At 44.3% G+C, this 15,119-nt stretch overlaps 1 protein-coding gene across 1 annotated transcript in view; it reads right to left on the bottom strand.

Moving 5' to 3' along the window:
• The window catches only part of Kiaa2012 (KIAA2012 ortholog), a 123,141-nt gene that overhangs the window by 94,514 nt on the left and 13,508 nt on the right, over positions 1–15,119 (bottom strand). Inside the window, exons 3-7 of the mRNA XM_047542946.1 lie at positions 9,981–10,140; positions 7,589–7,744; positions 3,880–4,022; positions 2,495–2,678; positions 1,757–1,899 (exon numbers count right to left, since the gene is read on the bottom strand). Of these exons, the coding sequence (XP_047398902.1) occupies positions 1,757–1,899; positions 2,495–2,678; positions 3,880–4,022; positions 7,589–7,744; positions 9,981–10,140 (786 nt within the window). The remainder of the gene's footprint in view (positions 1–1,756; positions 1,900–2,494; positions 2,679–3,879; positions 4,023–7,588; positions 7,745–9,980; positions 10,141–15,119) is intronic.

The raw sequence follows: 15,119 nt of genomic DNA, 5'->3' as shown, positions 1-15,119 counted from the left end.
TTTTTTCAGTGCTCAAAAAGAAAAAAAAATGATCAGAAACACACATAGGCATCTAACATGCTTCGAGATGATTGAGGAAGGAAATTCTATCCAATTTATGCAGGATAATGTTTATAATTTTGAGACATTAAGAAAATGATTAACCAAACACATGCACATAGGATCTTTATGCTTCTGGAGACCTTCCCTGTCCAGGTGCCTGTTGCCCACCAACTGCCCTTTTGTGAATACTGACCTTGTGCATTTAGTGTGACAAGGACTGCATTGAGAAATCTGTGTGGAAACTCAAACTATTTGTGTGCGGTATGGCTGACAAGCCAAGACTTAATTTCTTTATTCTAATTAGAAATTTACACAGAGTGTTAATATAGTGGAAAATATTGCTCTCCTCTGTTAAATGAATACTTAGGTTGAGGGAAGAAACTCCTTTCCTCTGAGCCTGGCTTAGTTCCGGGCTGAGCCAGGCATGAGATTCAGGGCTTTCCTCAGACCTGCGGTGGCTCTGGCAGGTCAGGCCTGCTGTTTGCTCCTGGTCCAAAGGAAACTGGAAAGATAGAACCCTTCTGGTGTGAGTGGAAAGGTGTGGAGCAGCTCAGACACAGGAAAACTGAGAAACACCTAGGTAGACTGAAAACAGCAACCTTCAAGAGCACCACACCACCCACATGTCTGTGGCTCCTTCAGGGCCACTTTAGATGACATGAATCTTCACAATTAATTAATATTGTGGTAACTTCCATATGGACATAAGATTCTCTCCTCAAAATGCATCATCTTTTTTCATCCTTCTATCAACTCTGCAAGGTTGGTATCATTATCCAGGCATACAGATAAGGTCACTGTGACTTGGAGATCATGAATGACCTGCTCTCATTCACATAGCTGCATAGGAGAGAACATTCCGGAACCTATTAAGTGTTCCCATTCATCACTGGTGCCTCCAAATCACCAAAGACCCATAGAAAATTGCAAAGCAGAACCAGGCCAGAGACAGTCAAGGACCTCTCTGAGGAAGATGTTCTTACTTGATTTCTGAGGAGGGTTGATAAACTTACAAAATTAACCCTAAATTTGCAAAAGCAGACAGACCCTCAGTTGAGCAAACTGTTGCTGGATTCAAGTTCTCCTGCATTTTGAGTTTGAAGTGGGTCAGTTGTTTATAAGCCAAATTCTGTCCTTAATTGTTTATAGATAATCCCTAGGTCCTTGCTGGGCACACAGTGTCACATGTGTGTAATCCCAGCTACTTGGGAGACTGAGCAGAAGAATTGCAAGTTCCAGTCCAGCCTGGACCACTTAGTGAGCTTCTGTTTCAAAGTTTAAAAAAAAAAAAAAAAAAGAAAGAGAGAGAGAGAGAGAGAGAGAGAGAGAGAGAGAGAGAGAAAAAAGCTCTGGGGATGTAGCTCAGTGGTAGAGCACCCCTGGGTTAAATCTCCAGTACTGAAAGAAAAAAAAAAAAGAATCTCCAGCCCTTTAACAGAACAAAGAATTCTGTTGCCCCTGGAGAGAGTGTGGAAGAGCATATGCTTTAAGGTATAATTGGGGACAGCTGGATTCCTTGAACTTGGTGATTTTTAGCACTGAGTAAGTTACTACAGCTCTTTCCCAGCTCTACCTGCTGAGCTCTGAGCTAGAGAGGCTAGTTCTCTGTTGAGGCATCCCTTTGAGTCACCTTGTTTCTAAAGTAGGATCACACACACACACACACACACACACGTGTGCACACACACGTGCACACACATGCACACACACTCACCTTTTTTCTCTTTGATTCCCTAGGGTTGTTTTGTTCTGAGTCAGTGGCAGATGTTATTGGAGGGAGAATGCACCTTGTAGCAGGAGGCTCCTGTAGCAAGTGGCTGCCTCTGGCCCTGTGCGGTTTCGTATGTCCTTGTTTGTCTGTAGGCACAGAACGAGAATGAGAACATATTAGCTACAGGTATGGAGATGGACAGTTGACTTTCAACATCTATCACTTTTTTTTTTCAAAGGGAAGAAAGTCAGCAGGGTCTGGGGACTGAGATGGCCACGGCTTTGGCTGAGGCAGGGTCAGGAAGTCCTAATCTATATCATTATCATTATCTGGGTTGGGTTCTTGTTGTCTGAATCAGGTGATGGAGAGAATGGACAACAATAATAACTAATATGTACTGAGCATTAACTATGAAAAGAGAATTATGTATTAACTCACTTAATCCCCACAATACTCATGGGGAGTTTTATCCTCCTACTACAGAAGAGAAAACTGAACCTCAGCAAAATTAAATCATTTGCCCAGGATTACAGCTAGTAAGTGGGGGCGAGTTTGAACCCAGGCATTCTGATTGTAGAATTTGCATGCTTAAGTACCAGGCAAGGAGGTGGCCCCCCTCTGGCTGATATTTTCTGAGGTGAGTGGCACACGGAAGTGACATTCATCATGCTGGTGTTCTCAAGTGAACTCTGCACAATTAGGTTTAACCAGATCAACTGGGCAAGAATCGCAGTTTCTTACCACTGAGATCAGCCTTCCTACTGGGGAAGGTGCCGCCATAAAATGTAATGTGGGATCTGTCACTCAGGAGCCAGGAATGGCCGATGCGGGCATGCCCAAGGGCCTTCCTAGAGGTTTGCTCTGTCTTTTCATTGCGACTTTCCTCTGAAGCATGTACGTGAAAGTGATTCTCCACTGATGTGTCCTGGGAAACGACAGATACACAGAACTGTAAACAGGCTGTCACAAAGCGACAGAACAGGTTCTTGTGACAGTCCTTGTGGCTAGACTTGTGGTTCTAAGGATGAAATTTGTTTTGCAAGCTGGGAAGGCACACGAAGTTGTGTATAATAATGAAACACTTTATTACTGATGACAGAAAGAATGACATAGTGTTTTCTTTAAAATTTTTTTTAAAATAAAAGTCAAAATGAAGTGCTTATATCATTGCCTTTATCCTTTATAAAGTCTCTCTCCTCTCCCTTCTTCGGCTATGTGGCTCTTTCCTCCCGTTTACATTCTCCTTGGCATATGACCTTGTAAACCAAACAAGTTTATTCAAGATGGGAGCAGATAATGTCTATGTTGCTCTGAACAACTGTTATCTCATACCACTCCCCTGCACAGGCCTTCGAGTTGACAAAGCGTTTCTACATTTTAACTCATTTAATCCCCATAGTAACCTGGTGAAAAATATATGATTATAGCTCCACTTTGTAGAAGAATTCATTCAGATTCAAAGTTAGTTGAATTTCTATTTTTTGGTGGGGGGGATTACTAGGGATTGAACCCAAGGGCGCTTAACCATTAAACCACATCCCAACCCTTCTAATTTTTTTTTTTTTTTTTAAATTTTGACACAGGGTCTTGCTAGGTTGCTTACAGCCTTGCTAAATTGCCAAGGCTGGCTTCAAACTTGTGATCCTCCTGTCTCAGCCTCCCAAGTTGCTGGGATTACAAGCATGCGCCACCATGCCCAGTTCAAAGCTAGTTGAATTTCTTGTACCATGTTTAAGACCAAGAGCTCTTTTTCCTCAATAAGACTACAGGTGGGGTGAAGAGTCAAGGGAGGAGCTGTGGTTCAATAATTTGGAAAACCTGGAGTTAAACAAAGTTAGACTGGCAACTTCGTAATAGGATTTCCTGAAGTGCTCCATATCCAAGTGTGCCCTGTAACTTTCCTTGAGAATATGTATGCTGCATTTCCCCAATGTCCTTGGCTGCAAAGTCCTTTTCTTCAAGGAACATCTGACAATGTTCTTCAAGGAATATCCCAAGTGACACTTTGGGACACGGTGAAAGGATCATAGCATTCTTTTCTTCTCTGGAGGACCCTAAGAAATGGCAAAGGGGGAAGAATTCCCTAAGTCCACAACAATGCCAGACAGAGCCCATTAAAATGGTACCTCTGCCAGAGTTTCCTCTTCCTGCCCCGGCTGCTTCCTGAGTGGTGGCAAGCGAGTCTCCTGACCTCGGCTCTCTTTGGCTACAAAGTCCTGATTCATGTGTCTGCCAGCCCCAGTTTCTTCTTCATCTAGGCCCCGCTGACCTGCAAAAGTAGATAGTGGGTCAACCTATAACCCCAGAAATGGGCTTGGTGCTCTTGCTGCCTCCAAACTGCCTCCCATCTTGCTTCTTTGAGCAAAAGTAGTCAAAGCCCTTGTTCCTCCTGCCGCTCCTCCTTTACTTCAATTTTTTCTGATAGTGCTTCTACAGAAGTGGCTGCCGGTTGCTGGGAACAGAGTCGGGAGACTAGGGTAGAGATTTCGTTGACCACTGTTTTCTCATCTGTAAAATGAGGATACTAATTTCTTGCCCTTGCTTCCTTGCAGAGTTGCCTGGTGCTCACACAAGCTAATGAATGTGACTGCCTGGGATTTGTGGATGTCAGTGGTGTGACTATGGTGGTGTGACCTGCAGCCTTGCTCTGTTGTCCTAGAGATGCTCAGTCTGCAGCAGGCTCTTGGATTTCCTGGGTGTCTCCTGGTTGTTTACTTGGGGAAAACCCCTTAGGTGTGCAGCGAGGTGGGATGGCTGCTCAGTTCTCTGGATTTACCCTGTCTGCAACCCTTGGGAAGGATCTGAGTCAAGAGATGACTCCAGCGTAGTTAACAAATCTTTCATCGATGGTTTAAAGGGTCCTGAAGCTATTTTCATCACTTACTCAAGGTAGATTTATTGCTGAAACTGTCTGGCAAACCTTCCTTGTTTGGAGCCAAGCTTTAGCAATCCCTTCACTCCCAGCATGCAGCTCTGTGGGACAAAGCAGGGTGGTCTTTCAGCCAGGGGCTCTGGAAGCCTTCAGGGGCTCTGGGTGAGATGCAGCGCTAGACTCCCAGGAGCTCCCCCTCCCTCCCCCAACCAGCCTCACCTTTCCTCTATGCTCCCCAACCCAAGCAGAATGCTCGTGAGTGGAGTCGCTACCCCTCTCCAACTCTCTGCATCTGCCCATTGGCTCCTGAAGGCTATTCTGGTTTGTGATGATGCTGAGAGAGTATTGGTGACCATGGCACATGTGCAGGTTCCAAAGTGTGTCCAGGTTTTAGTGGCCTAGGGAAGCCTGAAGCCTGATGAATCCCAGGGATTCCTCAATCTAGGTGACCCAAGGCTGCATTGGACTTGCTCCTGAGGGGCCCTCCACTCCATCAGGAGTGCAGCATTGAAGACCTTTTGAGATATTCTGGAATGTTCCTTTGGGGTCAAGTCAGATTGCAGGTGCATCCTTCCTGGAACTAGATACACTTCTGAGGGTGGAGAAAGTGAAACTCCAGTCAAATGGTCCCACACTCAACTTAGACATCAGTGTCTAAGTTGGAACACGGGCACTGTGGTAGGGCAGACAGAATCATCTGCGCTTTGACCACATCCCAGGTGAACTGAATTCGTCACTCAATCTATGTGATGGTAACAAGAATTTTATCTTAGTAAATGTCATTAACTGGCTCCTTTGTTTATGCTTAATAGAAACTGGTTTGTAAGAAAAGTACTGGAAGTTTCAGTTGTTGAAAGAAGCCCACAAAACTCAGACTCTCTGTATCTCAAATATGGGGTTACATCGGGCTAGCAATTCAGTTTTCAGAGAGCTTTTTACCTCTGTCCTCTCCTATGATTTTCTACAACCACCAGGGAGGAAGGAATACAGACACCCTTACTCACATTTTACAGAGGGGCAAACCAAGGAGCCAGGGAACAGAAGAGACTGGACCAGTGTCTTGCCACATTGTTGGCGGGGGTTAGGGGCTTGCTTTCAGGACTTTTGCTACTTCTCCAGATAAAGTGTTTGGTAAAGAGAGAGAGGCCAAGCGGAGATAAAGTTTAAAACCAATTAAAACATCAGTCAGGGTTCAAGTTACAGCGTCTGAGCTCCGTTTACTTCTTAAAACATTGATTTTCTTTTCAGCCCCTATGATTATGGGTAATTGGGCATTGCAATCAGTTAGTAATTATGCTTAAAAAACAAGAGCTGGGATGGTTTATAATTAACATTTATTGAGCACTTACTATGTACCAGGTACTGCATTATCCCATTTAACTCCCACATATGACCCTGTGAAGTAAAGGTGGTATGGTCACCTCCATGTTATACATGAGGAACTTGAGACCCAAAGAGGTCATATAGCTTGGAGCCTGGTGCTAATGTCCACAGGCTTAGTTATTATTCTATACTGCCTCTGTGTTCCTGCCTGATTGTGACAGCTCTGTGGTAGATACCATCCATTAGAGAAGCCACTGATCTCTTAGGTGTACACTGTTAATTTACCCCTCAAAATAGAAGCACTGCAATTTACTGTCCAGTATTCTGGGATCCTAGGGCATCAAAGTCTAAGAATGTTTACTGGAGACAGTAGGATTTCTGAAGAGAGACGGTCTAGGCAATGGTGAAATAGCATGCCACCTGGGGAAGGGCAGTGGGTCCTCACACAGGGGCATTACCTGGGTGGGTTCACTTCCCCAGAACATGGATTGGCTCACAGATTGATTTCTTCAGTGCCGCAGAATCAAGTGCCCTCAGGAATTTTGACTCACATTAGCAAAGTACATAGAGACTGATGTATAAACCAGAGTATTTTTAAAGAGAAACACCATTGCCTGACCAACACGTTTCATGTAGATAAATTGTATGTAGACAAGGTTTGGCCAGAAGTCTCTGGCACCAGAGGCTATACTCAAACGAGGCGTGTGATTGGGATGTTTGGTGGCACCAGGCTCAGAGGACCTGTCATGTTATTCTATACTCCCTAGATTCTGTATTTATCCTGGTCGGATCTTTTCCCCAAGGACAGGGTTTGCCCTGGCACTGCCATTGTTTCTGGAAAATTCCTTTTTGATTTCAGAAAAATTACCTTTATATTATGTTGAGCTCTTGTTCTTTTCTTTTCTCATGTACCCTGCTACCAGTCAAGGCCCAAGTTTTTGCCCACTACTGTCCCCCCAATCATCTTTTCCCATCTCCCTTGCCAAAGGCAACTTCTGACACTTTTAATGCTTCCAGTTCCCAAGAATAATATGGACAGGTAAATCCCTGTAGTATGGAACAGCTTACAGACAGATCACAATGATTTTCTGTGCAGTAGATGTGCCATTTCAGAGATGAGCAAACAGAAACTCGTGAGTTGCTTAAGATCCTCCATCTTGTAAATGAGAGAACAACAATTGCAATACTGATTTCTGGCTCTAAAACCTATTTTTTCCCCATATGATATTGCTAGAAAATAATGAAAGGATTAAAGACTATTCAAGTAGAACAGACCTAGGAAATTATCTAAAATCTAGAGTCTATACCTGCCCTGCTCAATACAGCACAGTAACCACTAGCCACATGTGGCTATTTAGATGTAAATTAATTAAAGTTAAATAAAATTAAAAGCTCAGTTTCATGGTTTCAGTAGCTGCATGTCAGGTGCTCAGATTTAAGTGGTTACTGTATTGGACAGTATATAGAGAATATTCCATCATTTCAGAAAGTACTCTTGGACAGTGCCAGTATGGACTAACCCCCACATTTTAAAGATGAGGACAATGGAATATAGAATCCCTAGATCATATTTTGGGAAAATCCATTTTAAGTTGTTAAAATCCAAATATTTGAGAACTAGTCCCCAAAGCAACATGTACCTTGTTCAAAAGATTTTTCTTGTTGAATCCAAAATGGAGGGAAGACAGGCAGGAGATGGTATTTTGGGGGCACACCTGAAAGATCCTGTTGTGGCCTGAGACTCTTTGGCACATTAAGTTGACTGTCCTGAAGCAGCACAGAATCCTTGATGTGTCCTGAAAGACAAGTCAGGAGTTATTGGTAGAAATATGGTCTCTGATTTAGAGTTTTGAAGATAACAATTTCCCCCTACTTACACTAGTCTTGGCTTTAGGTAATGCCCATAAAGGAAGACAATTAGAAGATAAGAGGGATTAAGAAATCAGATTGAGCCTATGGAGGTTTCACTATTCTTCTGGTCTTATGCTACAAGTATGTTTTTTCTACTTCACCATCCCCAAGAACTGGGTCTTCCTCACGCAAGAAACATGGCTGTTTTCTTGGAGTTGGGTGGAAGGCTCATTCTGCCTCAGGAGGAGGGATCCAACAGTAGTGGATATATCCTGCTTGCTTCTGTAGGCCTTCTCCATCTAGTCTTTAATCAAATTTTTGTTGAAGGCTTACCCTGTCAGGCAGTAGGGTGGATACAGAGGGACCAGAAATGGGTCCTTTTTAAAGACACTCAGTCTATTGGACAGACAAAGCTCCTCTGTGCTCAACTGTGTGGCCCTGAGTGTCAGGAAGGATAGAAAACCACAAGTTCAGTATGGACTGGAGTTGTCAGAAAAACCTCTGGAGAAGATGTGAGCTTGAAGGGCGGGGAGGATTTCCCATAGGGGCAGAACGAAGGGACCAGAGAACATACTAGCATCATGGAGGTGGTGAGCTCTGAGATGGGAGGGGTGAAAGTGGAAGGGGCCATTGAGCAGGTGTTTTCTCACTAGTCTCACCCTTGTTTCTCCAGCTTGAGGGCCTGCCTTCAAGAGGAGAAAAAGCCACGACAAGGGTCCCCAGGTGCATGTGTACATGTGTCTTTTCTTAGACCACACTCTTCAGCCATTGGACTCCCAAGGAGGGGTCTGCGACATATTTTGATATTAAGAAGAACTTCCTTCCTTCCTCCCTCCCTCCCTCCCTCCCTTCCTTCCTTCCTTCCTTCCTTTTCTCTCTCTTTCTTTTTGGTTACAGCAATTCCCAGGGGCACTTTACCACTGCGCCACAACCCCACTCCTTTTTATTTTGATGGGGTCTTGCTGAGTGACTGAGGCTGGCTTTGAACTCACGATCCTCCTCCCTCAGCCTCCTAAGCGGCTGGGATTACAGGCGTGTGCCACGGTGCCAGGTGGAGCCTCCATTCTTAAAGATGTTGGGCCCAGGCACTGGGGCAGTGAGTGGCCTGCTCTTCCTCAGCCCCATCCAATGATGAACACATCTTTGGCTAAGAGGCTCTTTCTCACAAGTGTTAAATAAATGGAACTGCCTGCAACCGTGGGATTGCCACGAAAGTAAAGCCAATTATTGGACAAGCCCACATCTCTCATTTGGCTTCAAGTCACCACTTACTAGGGAGAGAGCTATTTTCTCGACTCTCCCAGGGTAAACCTATAAAGGAAAATGAAAGCCAGAATTCTTCTGGGCCTGCTGTTTGTTGGTGCTGAAGAGATGGCAAATAGCAGAGTGGGCACTGGCAAATCTTCCAGCTTACCTCTCATCCCCAATAGGTTTGCCAAATAAAATACAGGATGTCCAGTTATATTTGAATTTTGGATCAACAATGAATACTTTTTTAGTCGAAGTACATCTCAAATATTTCAAGTTTAGCTGTGTGTGTATGTGTGTGTGTGCACACCCTAAACCTGGCCACTCCAACCCCCATTTCCCGTTTTTATTTTTAGGTCTTTGCAGAGTGCATTTGGGGTCTCTGTTCTGCAGAAGGGTGTCTATCTCACTCCTAAGGGAGTTGTGCTGGAGAGACACCATCTTCAAGAGGTCCTGGAGGACCTGAAATGACCTCAGATGAGGAGCTAGGGAATATTGGCAAGAATGTGGGGCTGAGGATACAGGGATCTGACTTCTGGCCCCAGCTCTGCATTTGAATGATTTTGGACAAATACTTTCTCTGGTCCCCCCGCCCCTTTTTTTCTCCCTTACCTTATAAATAGTGGGAGTTACATTGAGGATCTCTGAGGCCCCTGAGTGGGGAAGTTTGGGAAGAAAGTTCTGGATTGGGATGTGGAGTGTGAGGTGTGAAGGCAAGACTTCAGTCGGTCCTTCCCTTTGCAAATGCTGAGGGAGCATTTGCAAGGGCCATGGCCCTGATAGGGACTGGTAGGCTACCAAGCTCGGGGACTTTGCTTTAATACACAATTGGGCCTGAAATCCCGGTGCTTCAGGTCTTGATGGAGAACACACCCTCCCACCAGAATGAGAAGTGAGGCAGCCTGGGTTCACCCATCCCATTCCCCCACTGACCTGCACATCGGAGTCTGTACATGGTGTCAAGGGGCCACGTTCGCAAGAGGCCACGGAGGTATCTCTTGGCTGAATATCCAGGCTGGATCTGCCTCTGGGCCTGGCTGGCTGGCTGGCTTCGGAAGTAGAGGTATGGTTGCCAGGCTCTGTCCTGCTCCCTCTGTGGGGACACCAGTCAGAAAAGAGCACAGCTGCTGAGCCCTGAGCCACCCAGTGATGCAGGCTGGTTAGCACAATCTCATCAGTAATCCAGTAGGCACCGAAAACAGATGCCTTGACTAATAGACATAAACCAAGAGCCTATAGAGCAAAGCCCTGAAAGGCCCCAGCAGATTTGCAGTTGGAAAGGGAAGGAGAAATGACAAACCCCAGGCCCCATCTTGAAATAGAGCATTAGAAAAGGATGAAGCCTCAGAAGAAAACACATTACTTAGTTTGGCCTGTGGAAATCATTTTAGTCCCTTCAAAAATGGCTCTGCACAATGGGAAAGCCAGGGTATAAGTGAACAGCAGCACTCGATGTTTGTAATATGAATGAAGGGACAGACAAACCATGTTCATGTTCACAGGGAGCCTGGCATTTTGAAAATATTTGGCTCTGCTCTCTGCTGCATTTCGTTGCAGCTAGGGAGAATTTTGGGGGAAGCTTCCTGCCAAAGTCAGTCCTCTATGCAAGACATTGCAGGGAATAAATGTATACAACATTTTACACTTGGCTGGGGATTTACATTATACAAAGAACTTTCACCTCATTATAATCCTCTAAGGTAGACACTTAAATGATGCAGAAACTTCTCTCAGAAGATGATCGGTTAAGCATAAGAATGGCAAACATGTGGTATTGTGTTGACACCTCTCACTTTCCCTTTGACCATGGCAGATATCACTAATCAATCATGGCATTCTTGGGTGCTGAACTCATTATGATATCAGAGTTCATTCTTTTGAAAAAATTTTTAAAAATTGAGACATAAATTATATATATGTTTATATATACATAGGCATAGGTATATGTACTTACATATATATATATATACATACATGTATATATGCAAAATACAGAACACTTCATCAGCCCAGAAAGTTCCCTCATATAGTCTCTCTTCTTCCACCCATCAATCACCATTCTGATTTCTAGCATTACAGACTTTTTTTTTATATTCTTGAACTTCATGTAAATGGAAACATATACCATGTATTTTTTGATGCTCCGTGAGAGTGATCCACTGTATTCTGATGAGAATTAGCATAGAGATAACACTTACTTACCAATCCTTGGTTCAGTAGCTCTGCAAAGCAATAACAGAGACTGGGAAAATAAAGGGTGTCTTAGTTCATTTTCTGCTGTCAAAATAGAATACCTGAGACTGGGTAATTTATAAAGAAGAGAGGATTCCCCCCCCCCCCCCCTTTCTCTCTCTCTCTCTGTTGAGGCTGGGAAGTTCAGAATCTGGTGAGGGCCTTCTTGTTGCATCATTCCTTGGCTGAGGAAAGAAGGGCCAAGGAGGATCTGTGCATTTGCACACAGGCACACACGTGAGAGATGGGTGGAAAGGAGACAGGAAGGGGGCTGAATTCATCTTTTTATCAGGAACCCACTCCCTTAATAACTAACCCAATCTCATGATAATGACATTGATTCTGACCACCTCTTGAAGGTCCACCTAGCAACACTGTTGCACTAGGGATTAAATTTCTAACACAAACTTTTGTGGACACAGTTGAACGACAACAGAGAGTAAATGGCTCAGCCAGTTACCAATGGAGTCAGAACCAGAACCCAGGGCTTCAAAACACATCCGTGCAAAGCCTTCTGTTCTTCAAGAACTTATCATCTCGTCAATGGACCAAGACTAAGCACCACGAAACAGCTTGATATCAAAGGAAAAGGAAATGACAGTCTTGCCTCAACAAGTGTCCCGGGGAGTAAAAACTGTGAGATTAGAGACACCAATGTGTTCATGCTTGTTAGGATTCAGTAAAACCTAACTCAACAGGTTTATACTACAAGAAAGAAAATGTATTAACTCATAACAAAAAAAGACCAAAGTTTACAGAGTACCAGCGTTAGCTAAATCAGATGTTCAATGATGCAGAGGTTCAATAACTACCATTCTACAGGCACTAAATCCCTTTCTACTTCTGCCTTTTCACTTCAGTCTTATGGGCCTGCTGAGCCTGAACAATGGACATAGGCAGACATCGAGTGGGTCCAGAAAGTACAAGCAAAAGATCGGAGAGAAGAGAGCTCATGAGAAAGCCTGGGCAAGGGCCCCAGATGTAAGACCAGGGCATCTGGGTTCCAGGCTCATTTTGCCTCACAGGAATTTTATGATCTTGGGCAAGTCCTGGAGTCTTTCTGAACCTGCCTCTAAAAGTGGAGCTAATAGCATGGTAGAGGGAGTAGAAAGTTCACAGGGTTTGGAATCAAATAACCTGGGAGAGTCGGATTTCACAGTGTCTGGCAATAATAGGGCCACATTATTTGAAATTAATAACTGTACAAATGAACAGTTCTAATCCCAACCTCACCACTTCTCAGTCATCCAAGCTATATAAATACTGACATAATACCTACCTTTTAGGTTTGTGGTTTTGTGTGTGTGTGTGTGTGTGTGTGTGTGTGTGTGTGTGTGTGTAAGTGAAACAATGTAAACTAAATGTGTCCCATTGAGTAAGCATGCTACGGAAAGGTGAGAGGGTCCTTCCTCTCAGTCCTCCTGGCCTCCCTGCTCCCTGGAGAGGGTCTAATCTCCCAGCATTTCTGTCGGGTCGTGGGGAGACTGCAGTGAAGGAGGCAGGGCAGAGGCCTGGAGGTCCAGCCCCACCCTTGCTGAGGACAGGTCCTTGGACAAGTTAATCACTCTCAGCAATTTCCCTCAGTTCCTCAGTGTAAGTATTAAATGAGGTGTGGTGTATAGAGTATATGCTCAATACTTAGCACATAATAAGCAGTCAACAAATACTAGGTCTTTTCTCCTTCATCTTGTCCCATGTGTGGAAGACTGAGTTGATTGCATAACACTTGTTCCCTTCACCTCTTTTTAGTAACAGAAGCCCCAGTTCTTGTTGACAGACTCCCTGTCCCAGATACTTGCTTTTCCAGATGCCATATCAGGGAGTGGTCATGTGACATAGTTCTGGTCAACAAGACCCAAGGGGAAGCTTCTGGAGAGTATTGGCTTCCTTACAAAAGAGACAGCTGTGCAAAGATGGCATGCTGGCCCTTTCCTTCTGCTTTGAACCCATAATTCTCTGGAATTATGGGAGCCACTAGATGAGGGCAGGGGGTGCTTTTCTGGGTGGATCCAGAACCTCATTTCCTACCTGTAAATCTTTGCTTCAACTAGTTCTCTGTGAATGCAGCAAGGGCCAGTTTCTTGCAAGACCCTCTGGTCCCTGTGTGGACAGAATGATGTGCTATATGTCTGGATAGGAGCCCTTGCTTCTTGTTACTTAAGAGTGTTTCTGAAGCACCTGGTTCTGGAACTTACTGGGCAGCTTATTTGAGGTGTAGGGAGTTGCCAAGAAGAGTTAGGAAGCCCTTATCCTGGAATCTGGGCTACTTAAAATTTTTTTTTTTTTTTTTTTTACTTAGTGTTTGAAAGCTGATCTCGGCCACTGTATTTGTTTCCGAAGCCTGCTGTAGCAAATCATACACATGTAGTCATTTGAATGATAAAACTGCATTATCGTACAGCTTTGGCAGTTAGAAGTTTTGAAACTGTCTCACTGAGCTAACATCAAGGTGTCAACAGATCTGGGGAGGCTCTGGGGAAGAAGCTCTTCCAGGTTCTAGGGGACCCCTGCATTCTTTGGCTTGTGGCTCCCTCCTTAAAGCCAGCAACACTGGACTGAGTCCTTCTTGTGCTGGGGTCTCTCTGGTTCTCCCTACTAATTCCTTCTTCCACTTTAAAGGATCCTTGTGATCACATTAGGTCACCCAGGTGATATATAAGATAATCTCTCCATGCTAAAGTCATCTGATCAACAACTTGATTTCCACCTGCAACCTTAATTTCCCTTTGCCATGGGACCTAATATATTCTCAGGTCCAGGAATTAGGTATAGACATCCTTAGGGGACCAGTATTTTGTCTATCACAGCCTCTTCAAGTTTTTTTCTACCTTTCTGGTTTTAGTCATTTTTCAAATGACACCCATGAAGTTGGTTGATAATGTCCCGTCTCAGTGGACAAACTGAAGCATTCTAGAACCTGAGGCCTGCTCAGTGTTCCCAAAGAGAGCAGTCAGGGTGGCCTCTATTCACTCATTTCCAGTGTGCTGAATGATATTTTAAGGGGAAATGAAGCAAGATAACAAGATCTACAGCTTAATTACAACCTCATAAAAGCAGGTCTGGCTGTGTGTGGTGATGCACCACATTTAATCCCAGTGAATTGGGAGGCAGGGGCAGGAGGATTGAAAGTTTGAGGCTAGCCTCAGCAATTTAGCAAGACCCTCAGCAACTTAGCAAGACCCTGCTTCAAAATAAAAAATAAACAGGTTTGGGGATGTAGCTTAGTGGTAAAGTGCCAGTGAGTTCAATTCCAATATGAAAAGAGAGAAAAAAAAAATTAAAAAAAAAGAAAGAAAAAGAAAAAAGAAAAAAAAGTGTCATCTACGTACAATTTTGGTGGGAGACTGGAAGATAATAGATGAAGATGCTAATGGCAGTTCAAAGGTGCTAGGCAAAACATACAAGTAATTCTCCTCTCTTTTTATAAAATGAAATTGTTTGTAATATGATCAGATTATAAATAGGAAATATGTTAAAAATTAACTAGTTTTATGCTGCCTCCCTCTTCTTTTCCATATTTCCTGTCATTCCCCAATGTTACCCGAGGCCTAACCACCCACTCAGAATTATTCTAAAAGATAAAAGGAGACAGGAGGGAGCTGGGAAGGGCTCTCTGGAACGGGGAGGTAAACGTGGCAGCAGGCGCTGCCTGAGGACGGCTTCAGCCTTCCCGGCTGCTGTGGCTGTGCCCACACCTCCGCCACTCGCCACTCCCGAACCACCATCTTCCGGTTTCTTCTGAGCTGAGCAATTAGCGAGCGCTGAGGAGCCTGTTATCCCCAGTCCACTGTGTGTGGCTGCTTCTTTTAAGAGGGGCTTGCTTAGCCTGGCCACCTTCCT

Source organism: Sciurus carolinensis, chromosome 3 (genome assembly GCF_902686445.1).
Source record: "Sciurus carolinensis chromosome 3, mSciCar1.2, whole genome shotgun sequence".
Lineage (NCBI taxonomy): Eukaryota > Metazoa > Chordata > Mammalia > Rodentia > Sciuridae > Sciurus > Sciurus carolinensis.
Note: the sequence above shows the minus strand (reverse complement) of the source record. Positions and strands in the feature narration are given on the sequence as shown.